Source organism: Chiloscyllium plagiosum, chromosome 24 (genome assembly GCF_004010195.1).
Source record: "Chiloscyllium plagiosum isolate BGI_BamShark_2017 chromosome 24, ASM401019v2, whole genome shotgun sequence".
In the NCBI taxonomy this organism is placed as follows: domain Eukaryota; kingdom Metazoa; phylum Chordata; class Chondrichthyes; order Orectolobiformes; family Hemiscylliidae; genus Chiloscyllium; species Chiloscyllium plagiosum.
This window is the reverse complement of record NC_057733.1, coordinates 54,745,551-54,756,379: the sequence shown is the minus strand read 5'-3', so window position 1 is coordinate 54,756,379 and position 10,829 is coordinate 54,745,551. Positions and strand designations below refer to the sequence as shown.

The 10,829-nt window shown below is 44.5% G+C and overlaps 1 protein-coding gene across 4 annotated transcripts in view; it reads left to right on the top strand.

Moving 5' to 3' along the window:
- abcc3 (ATP-binding cassette, sub-family C (CFTR/MRP), member 3) overlaps positions 1-10,829 on the top strand; it is a 149,164-nt gene that overhangs the window by 112,270 nt on the left and 26,065 nt on the right. For 3 of the 4 annotated variants that reach the window (XM_043715185.1, XM_043715187.1, XM_043715186.1), the window contains exons 21-23: positions 6,043-6,196; positions 7,936-8,143; positions 8,639-8,949. In XM_043715185.1, the coding sequence (XP_043571120.1) occupies positions 6,043-6,196; positions 7,936-8,143; positions 8,639-8,949 (673 nt within the window). The remainder of the gene's footprint in view (positions 1-6,042; positions 6,197-7,935; positions 8,144-8,638; positions 8,950-10,829) is intronic. The other variant, XM_043715184.1, reaches the window with a different exon arrangement.

Genomic DNA, 10,829 nt, shown 5'->3' with positions numbered 1-10,829 from the left:
GGCATTGAATAGGCATATGGAGGATGGTGGGCTAGTGTAAGTTAGGTGGGCTTGGATCGGCGCAACATCGAGGGCCGAAGGGCATGTACTGCGCTGTATTCTTCTATGTTCTATGTTCTATGTTCTTTCACCTCTCAGCCTGCGTGCTCCAGGGAAAACAGCCCCAGCCTATTCAACCTCTCCCTATAGTTCAAACCCTCGAATCCTGGTAACATCCTTGTAAATAGTTTCTGAACCCTTTCAAGTTTCATAACATTCTTCCAATAGGAGAGAGAGACCAGAAATGCGCACACTATTCCAAAAGTGGTCTAACCAATATCCTGTATAGCTGCATCATGACCTCCCAACTCCTGTACTCAATGCTCTGTCCAATAAAGGAAAGCATACCAAACACCACCTTCACTATCCTAACTGCCTGCGACTCCACTTTCAAGGAACTAGGAACCTGCACTCTAAGGTCTCTTTGTTCAAAAAGCTCCCTAGGACTTTATCATTAAGTGTGTAAAGTCCTGTCCTAATTTGCCTTTCCAAAATGCAACACCTTGCATTTATCTATATTAAACTCCATCGGTCACTCCTCAGCTCATTGGCCCATCTGATCCAGATCCCATTGTACTCTGAGGTAACCTCCTTCGCTGTCCACTTCACCTCCAATTTTGTTAATAAGTTTGCAAATGACACCAATGTTCACATCCAAATCATTTTTATAAATGACAAAAAGCAATCCTCTGGCACACCTCTGGTCACAGGCCTCCAGTCTGAAAGGCAACCCTCCACCACCACCCTCTGTCTTCTATCTTCAAGCTAGTTCTGTACCCAAATGGCTAGTTCTCCCTGTATTCCATGAGATCTAACCTTGAGGAACCTAGTCAAACGCCTTACTGAAGTCCAAATAGATCACGTCTACCGCTCTGCCCTCACCAATCCTCTTTGTTACTTCTCCAAAAACTCAATCACTTTCGTGAGACATGATTTCCCACACACAAATCCATGTTTTTGATTAGATTAATTACTTACAGTATGGAAACAGGCCCTTCGGCCCAACAAGTCCACACCGAAGCGCAACCCACCCAGACCCATTACCCCACATTTACCCCTTCACCTAACACTATGGGCAATTTAGCATGGCCAATTCACCTAACCAGCACATTTTTGGATTGTGGAAGAAAACCGGAGCACCCGGAGGAAACCCACGCAGACACTGGGAGAACGTGCAAATTCCACACAGACAGTCACCTGAGGCGGAAATTGAACCCAGGTCTCTGGCGCTGTGAGGCAGCAGTGCTAACCACTGTGCCACCATGCCGCCATGTTGACTATCCCAAATCAGCCCCTGCCTTTCCAAATACATATATATCTTGTCCCTCAGGATTCCCTCCAACTTGCCCACCACTGACGTCCGGTTCATCAGTCGATAGTTCCCTGGCTTTTCCTTACCCCCTTAAATAGTGGCACCACGTTAGGCAACCTCCAGTCTTCGGGCACCTCACCTGTGACTATCGATGATACAAATATCTCAGCAAGGGGCCCAACAATCACTTCTCTAGCTTCCCACAGAATTCTACAGTATACCTGATCAGGTCCTGGGGATTTATCCACCTTTGTGTTTTAAGACCTCCAGCACTTCCTCCTGTGTAATATGGACATGTTTCAAGATGTCACCATCTATTTCCCTACATTCTATATCTTCCATGTCCTTCTCCACAGTTAACATTGATGTAAAATACTCGTTTAGTATCTCCCCCATCTCCTGCTATTCTACACAAAGGCTACCTTGCTGATCTTGGAGGAGCCCTATTCTCTCCCTGGTCACCCTTTTGCCCTCAATGTATTTCTAAAAACCCTTTGGCAAATAAGGTTAAGGAGAATCCAAAGCTATCTCGTGTCCCCTTTTTGCTCTCCCAGTTTTCCTCTTAAGTATACTTCTCCTGCTTTTATAGTCTGATTCACTTGATCTCTCCTCTCTATACCTGATGTATGCTTCCTTCTTTTTCTTAACTAAATTCTCAATTTCTTTAGTCATCCAGTATTCCCTATACCTACCAGCCTTTCCTTTCACCCTAACAGGAATACACTGTCTTTGGACTCTCATTATCTCATTTCTGAAGACTTCCCATTTTCCAGCCGTCCCTTTACCTGCGAACATCTGCCCCCAATCAACTTTTGAAAGTTCTATTCCTGATGAAGGGCTTTTGCCCGAAACATCGATTTTCCTGCTCCTCGGATGCTGCCTGACCTGCTGTGCTTTTCCAGCACCACTCTAATCTAGACTTTTGAAAGTTCTTGCCGAATACCCTCAAAGTTAACCTTTCTCCAATTTAGAACTTCAACTTTAGATCTGGTCTATCCTTTTCCATCACTATGGTCACTGGCCCCAAAGTACCCCATTGACACCTCAGTCACCTGCCCTGCCTTATTTCCCAGGAGTAGGTCAAGTTTGGCACCTTTCTCTAGTTGGTACATCCACATACTGAATCAGAAAATTTTCTTGTACACACTTAACAAATTCCTCTCCATTTAAACCCTTAACACAATGGCAGTCCCAGTCTATGTTTGGAAAGTTAAAATCCTCTACCATAACAGCCCTATTATTCTCACAGATAACTGAGATCTTACTGAAGATATTTTATAAAATTCCCCAAGGCAGACTGAGCTAAAGTTGAAGGTTGTGGAATTGAAAGTGAGTTAATGACTTGGTTTGGAGCCTGTTCCTCTTTGTCATCCAGATGGGGATAATGAGCAGGTATGTTAATTAGCAGGATGTGACCAGTGCTGGCTCACAAAGGTGTGTTGAGGCCTAACCTGTGTACTGTATTCAGTAAATGATTTTGAGAAACAGTGCCACTTCTCACTGGGATCATGCACTGGAAGTCAAGTCCCACAATTGAATTTTAAAAAGTTGAGAAAATTGTATCAAATTACACAGTCCCTAATTTACCCATCTGATAGAATCAAGTTTGACAGAAAGCACAGACCAGGGAGTAGTACTTCACAAAAAATTACTCCTTTATTACAATTAAATAGATTCTAACCGCAAGTGAATAACTATGGACTGTTGGCATTTAACCACTAATTAAAACGCTAATCCCCTTCCACATTTGCCCTACGCACACAGACAAGTACAGGCAGGCATAAAACAAAAAAACTGAAAGAACTATGGATGCTGGAAATCCGAAACAAAAACAGAAATTGCTAGAAAATCTCAACAGGTCTGGTAGCATCTGCGGAGAGAAATCTGAGTTAACGCGTGGGATCCAGTGACCCTTCAGAACAGACAAAAAAAAAAACTAATGTTACAATGGAGAGAGAACTAGCAAACTGTTCAATTCACCAGTCCCCAGGATTGGATGGGACATCCCTTTTGTTTCACAAGTCCTTCAGTTATCTGATCTTTCGTCAGATTCTTTTGCTTCTTTACAGGAAGCAGTGTAGAGAGTGTGGTGCTGGAAAAGTACAGCAGGTCAGGCAGCATCCGAGGAACAGGAAAACTGACGTTTCGGCAAAAGCCCTTCATCAGGAACGAGGCTGGGAGTCTCGGGGGGTGGATTCTCCTGATGAAGGGCTTATGCCCGAAACACCGATTCTCCTGCTCCTCTAATGCTGCCTGACCGGCTGTGCTTTTCTAGCACTACACTCTGGGTCTCTGATCTCCAGCATCTGCTGTCCTCATTTTCTCCTAGGAAGCACAAAGTGACTGGTTCACAAATTATGAAGTCTCTGACTTACTGGTTAAAGAGAACAGCTTCCAGCAGCTGGGAGGAGAAAGCAAATATCTGGCTTTCTTTAGCTTCAAATATTTCACTGGAGGCAGCAAGAGGGCGACACCAGCTCCCTTCCCAGAGGTCCATAGGCTTCTCACTCAATCATCCACACCCACAAGCTATTCAGCTGCCCAGGACCAATCAGTTGTTGCTGTTAGGCTGATGACCTCCAGCATCCATGGTCATAATGCCACAAACCAATCAGCTGCTTGTTGCTGGTTGAATCTCACTGTGTATAGGTCCCAGTGCTGGGCCCAGTAAAGAAACAGTGTAAACGTGGCCCATGGTGAGTTTCAGTAACTTTCCTTTTAAAGGTACTCTAAATCCTTCCTCAGTCTTTTGTTGTAAAACAGTCCTTTTCCTAATTCTGTTCATAATCAAAACTAAAATGAAAAAGGAGTGGTCTTTACAACAGAAAGCTACTAATCCAAATTTACTGATAACCAAGATGGGTAGCATTGTAACTGGTGGTGTTGAAGCCTAAAATTACAATAGACAACCAGTGAATCAGGAGCAGGACTAGACTGTTTAGCCCCTTGCGGTCTCCTCTACATTGGGGAGACAGGACACCTACTCGCAGAGCGCTTCAGAGAACATCTCCGTGACACCCACACCAACCAACCCCACCACCCCGTGACCATACACTTCAACTCCTCCTCCCACTCTGCCGAGGTGGGTGGTCCTGGGCTTCCTCCATTGCCACTCCCTCATAACCCGACACCTGGAGGAAGCACGCTTGATCTTCCTCCTCGGAACTTTTCAACCTCAGGGCATCAATGTGGACTTCACCAGTTTCCTCATTTTCCCTACCCCCACCTTATCCCAGTTCCAACCTTCCAGCTCAGCACCATCCTCATGACCTGTCCTATCTGTCAATCTTCCTTCCTGCCTGTCACCTTTACCCCCACCTCCATCCACCTATTGCACTCTTAGCTACCTTCCCCCAGCCCCACCCACTCCCATTTATCTCTCCATTCCCGAGGCTCCCAGCCTCATTCTTTATGAAGGGCTTTTGCCCAAAACGTTGACTTTCCTGCTCCTCGGATGCTGCCTGACCTGTTGCGCTTTTCCAGCACCACTCTAATCTAGACTGTATTCAGCCCCTTGAGCCGAGTGTATCTTTCAGTAAGATCAAAGCTGATCTGTTTGTTTTAAATTCCATATTGCCATCTACTCCTGATAACCTTAGATTCTTGTCAGGCAATGAATTTCACTATACCTACGTCTTAATAGGTTAAGTGACAAATTGTGATGGAGAGAAATGAGATAATCCACTTTGAACCTGAAAAGTATAAAACGTGGGGCTTTCTAAATGGCGGACAACTAGAAACAGTGAAGGAGCAAAAAGATTGGAGGTCCAGGTAATTAGATCATCAAAACATTATGATTGGGAGCAGAAGATAATCAAAAAATCTAGTGGAATGCTGGCTTCATATCAAACAGACAAGAACACAACGATAAAGGTGACAGCTGTCCACACCTGGACACTGGGAGTACCATCTCCGGAAGAAGCATACTAGCCTTAGACAGCATGCAAGCTATGTTCACTGGGGGGAGTCCAGGATTGGGTGCAGAGTCTAAAAATTAGAGCTAGACCTTTTCAGGGGTAAATTTAAGATGTACTTCCTCAGACAAAGGGCAGTAGAAGTTTAAACTCATCCCGAAATGGCAATTCCTGCTGGATCAACTGATCATCAAAATTTGAAGTTAATACATTTCTTTTTGTTAAATATAAGGCAAAAGTAGGTCTCAGATGAGCCACGATCTCATTAAAAGTTCGGACAGGATTGAGGGACTGAAGGCCATCCTCGTGTTTCTATGTTTATGGCCAATCAAATGTAGTGTTTGTAGGGATGTCAAAGTGACCAGCTAATTTATGTTTCAATGTTGGATGAGGAATAAACTTATTCAGGACATGGGATGTCTCCCCCGCTTTTTGAAATAGTGCAGTGGAGTATTTTATTTCCATGTTTGGGAAGACAATGGTGTAGTTGTCATGTCACTGGGTTAGTAATCCAAAGGTCCGGACTAATGTTCAGCAGACAGGGGTTCAAATCCACCATAGCAGCTGATAATTTAGTTTAAAGTTTAATCTCAGTAATGGTGGCTGTGACAACTTTCACCAATATTTCTAAAGTCCTGTCTTGTTCATTAGTCATCTTTAGGGACTGAAACCCTGTAACCTTATCCAGCTGAGATCTGCATTATTCCCCCTCCCTGATGAATTGAATGGTGGTTCCTGGTGACATTTTCCTTCTGCTATTTGCTCTTCCTCTTTCAGACAAATCAGTGTCATCTCATCAGATGGTGAGGCATCCACGTGGAAATCCACAAGGAGGCGACTGAGTGAGAAGAAGAAGGTGGTAGATACTGTTCCACAGCCAAAGAATGAACCAAAGGACCTAATCCAGGCTGAGACAGCAGAAACTGGGAGGGTACGTTCACACTGCACAGTTCTTACTTCTGTCACTCTTGGCAGCTGTGTTCACATGCCACCCCCCCACAGTGGCACTGAGGTCCCAGCACTTTCCCTGAAGTTTCCCTTTGTCTGTTTACCTGTATCTTACTCTGAGACACTCACTTATTCACTGCAGGATGTAGGGATCATTGGCAAAGTCAGCATTTATTCTCAATTCTCATTATCGTTAAGAAGGTAGGGATGAACCACCCACTGTCCTAGCAACTGAAAGACTTATTGGGTCATTTCCGAGAGCAGTTAAAGTCCTTGACATTGCTGCTGGCCCAGAGTTGCACATAGGCCATACAGTGTAAGAACAGCAGATTTCCCTCCTTTTAGAGGGCGTCAGATAATCATTTGGGTTTTTATGACAATCTCCCAACTTCATGAGAAGTTTTCCTTGAACTAGTATTCTATTGCTTCCAGGTTTTTAAGAACTGAATTCAAATTCTAAAAGTTTAACAAAGGCATTTTAGCCCTAGTTGTCTCTCATGCTGTGACCCACTTGGGGAAAGTGCATTTACACTCAAGTTCCTCTACTCGTGGGTGTCACTGAAGTTGAAGATTTAATCAAAGTTCCAATTTCCATGTCTGATGAACTCCGGTTAACAAGAAACTCTGGCCAGATTTCTGTACTTCAATTCTGTCCACAGGCAAACAAAAATTGTGAATGAGTAGCATGTAATTCTACTATTGAAACTCTGACCCCTTCTTAAACACCAATAGTTACATGCAGACAGATACAGAGGCACACACACACATGTTATGAATGGAGAAAAAACATTGGGGAAACACAGTTCAATAGCACTCTCCACAGGATTCAATGAGGCATACCTTTTTTGCTTTCTGAATCCTTCTGATCTCAGTTGCTTCTTCCAAGTACCTTCAGTTTGTTATAGAGAGAGGGCAAATGGAATGCTCATTGTTCAGTCTTTCAGTCACTGGTTAGAGGCAACAGCTTATAAGAACTGGTGGGAGAGAATAGTTAACTTTCTTCCAGGCTTTCTGCTTTACTACAAAGAGATAGCAGTCTGGAGGCTTCTGCCTCTGTATTATATATACACTCTAACCACCTGCCCAGGAGCCACCTGGAGAATAGCTCATGCACTGAGGACCAGTTGTGGAGGCCACAAGTCTTCAGCATGAACCAATCAGCACTTTTTCCTGGGTGAAGCCTACTCTGTGCCCATCTGTAGTGCCATGGTGACTTAGACCCTCCCTTGGTGCCATGACATCTTAAAAAGTGGCTGTATCTTTTCCCATTTTAGGCCACAATTCAGAGTAAAGAGAAACAAAAAGTGGTGTGCTTTACAATTACAATACCAGCAACAGATTCACAATGTTTCTGACACTTGGAATAGTGAATGGTGAATATAACCCAAGTGGAAGGCTAGAACAGGAGACTGTGTCAGTAACAAGGCTGGTTCCTCCTGGGTGATATTGCAGCACATAAACAGGCCATTCAGCCCAATTGGCCCATGCTGGTATTTATTACTTCCCATCAGCTTCTCTGTGATTTCCTATTCTTCCTGGAGATTGGTGACAGAATACCATAGAGTCTGAGTTGCACAGTGCCGTCGGGATTGAGATAATGGAGTCTGGGAGTTGCTGAGCTCAGCCGTACTGCCAGGAAGTGGGTCAGGGTGAAAGTGAGGCATGTGTCTAAATAACAGCAATTGATTTGATGAGTCACTGAATCCTGTCTTTCGACGGCAGGTTAAACTGATTGTATTCTGGCAATACCTGAAGGCAGTCGGTCCCTTCATCTCTGTTGTGATTTGTTTCCTGTACTGCTGCCAAAATGCTGCAGCCATCGGTGCCAACTTCTGGCTAAGTGACTGGACCAATGACCCTGCCTTCAACAGGACCCAGCACCAAACCTATATGCGGGTAGGAGTGTACGCGGCACTTGGCTTCACACAAGGTAAGGCCCATCCTACACCTAGAAACTGAGCCAGCAGGAGGCAGCGTGTTCATCAGCAACTAATAACAATTTCTGCCATGAAGCAGATGGGGCTTGAATGGTCTGTACCAATCAGGAGTTTGCATCTGTAAAAGGAATAATTCTGTCTCTCAATTATTGAAGGGGTCCAGAGGTCCTTGTGGTAATTTGGAAAAATCTGTAGATTTCAGAGCTAAATAAATTATTTAAACATTTCTCCTAATTTCTTGGTGAAGCTTATAGTTTAAGTGTACACCTTCACAGAATAGTAATGAAGCTGAGCCCAGATTAATCCCTTCACTGCTCACCAATCTAATTGACATTGTCAGCACTTGGGAGAAGGGACTAACTGCATGCACAGTACTGGGATGGTTGGGGTTGGACTGGTGCTGGTTGGGGAGGGGGTTGGGAATACTGTACAATGTCTCATCTATGTGCTAACCTCAACTCTGGAACTGCATTATGTTTCCATCACAGGGATCCTAGTTCTGATCTCCTCCTTCACACTGGCACTCGGAGGCCTAGCTGCTGCTCGGCAGCTCCACACACGGCTCCTGGACAACAAGTTACACACACCACAGGCATTCTTTGACACCACACCCATCGGACGCATCATCAATCGCTTCGGCAAGGACATTAACGTGATTGATGAAGTCATTCCCCTGACATTCCAGATGTTCCTTGCAACATTTTTCGTCTCCCTGTCCACCATGATAGTAGTAGTCGCCAGTACCCCGTGGTTTACTCTGCTAATCGTGCCACTGGCTTTTGTGTACTTCTTCGTACAGGTACCTCCCAAAACACCTCTCCACTTTCTCCTGGACAAACTGCGGTGCAAAGGACGATGGAATGGTGCAGATGTATTCTTTCTGGAAGGGGGGAGTCTCACTGTCAGACCCTTAAAGTGTCGAGAAAATTCCAATTCGATTTGACACACCCTGTTCTTAAACGTAGGGAATGATCCAGCTGGATTAACATCAGTAGAGATACAGTCACCAAAGCAGGGCAGTGTGGGGATAGGGCTTGCTGAGTGACAGTGTGAGGGAGAGGGATTAATATCAGGAGAGATACAGTCATTAAAACAGGTTACTGTGGGGGAGAGGGGTTACTGAGTGACAGTGTGAGGGAGAGAGGGATTAATATCAGTAGAGATACTATCCTGTACTGCTGTTCTAAAATTCCGAAACTGTGGCTGACGCTGGGGCTCCCCCTTGCCTCTTTGCTTTTCCCTTTGTGGTTCTTTGTTGGATTATTTTGTGTGGTTTGATGCAGTTAGTGTTTGTGAATCAACCTGTCCATGCCAGCACTCATGCTGGTGTTAATGTTGTCATCACTTTCCAAGTGTTGAAAGTGTGAGGCTGTGGATTAGTGCGGCCGACATTTCATGTGTTGTCTGTTGGTTTGCCACATTGAGAGGCAGCTTGGTCCAAGGGTCATGTGTACTCCAGACTGGCTATTCCGCTTGACAGTAATCACCACCATATTCTCTGCCCACAAGCTATTGTCAGACAAAAGTGCTCCAGAACTTGGGCTCACCAGCAATCACCATGTGAGTGATCTTTAGCATGGCTGCACCCTGAGAGATTGTGGATTGGAGAATTTGAGAGTTTTGTGACACTGTCCCATATCCACACTCCTTTTGTCACAAATCCTATTTGGCAGGTCTATGTACCTCTGGTCTAATCCCCAATTCTAAAATGTGGACCATAACAGACACCAAAGTCTGTCACTAATAGCCACACAGCCGAAATTAGCTCCAAAAGTTACACTTTGTGCACTGTTTTATGATAGTCAATGCATTGTTTTATCCTGGTTGAAAGATACTGGCTCTGGTCTAGGGATAGGAACTTGCCAAAGCCTGGAAACATTCCCAAAATACGATGGTATCAAACAGCGTGGGTCAGGGGAGGCTGCCACTCATTTACCCAGTGGCACCGTGGCTGTTTTTGTCAGTATGGGCGAGGGAACCTAGTTGGTGCCACCAATAACTCCATGAACAACAAAATGAGGATGTATGCAGATGACATGTCTCACAGTCTGCACTCCACACTCTCTCAAACCACAAACACCACAGTCTTCTATCACTGTCAGCCCATTAGCACAGTCACTACCTGGCCAAGTCTAATGGGTACTGTAAAGGTCACTCATTGTGGTGTCTGTGGAAAGGGACTGTGTTTGGCCTGGAGGGAGCAAGATGCAGATCCCTTAGATGATGATTGCTGGGTATTATATATCTGGCCTTTGAGCAAAGAGTGTATGGTGTGTGTATTCTGCGATGTGTTGAACGCAGTCTGGGTCTCTGAGCAGGCAATGTCAGCTGAATGACAACAAGACCATTTACTGGAATAAACAGTAATAACTGAACTTTATCTTTTTATCTAAATATAAATTGGTATTTGCTCATACACCCAGTCGTGTGTGGCTTAACTTGTTGATTTTCTGTTTTATCCTTTTAGCTCAACCATTAACTATCATTCTTTCTGTCTAAGTATGTCTCTGTCTGTTCCTTACCCTCTCTGTCTCTTTGTATCTATCTCTGGCTCATTTTGTTTTTTCCTCTCATTTTGTTTTTTCCTCTCTGTTTGTCTTTTTTCTCTCTTCCTCTCTTTCTTTCTTTCTTTCTCTCTCTCTCTCTCTCTCTCTCTCTCTCTCTCTCTCTCTCTCTCTC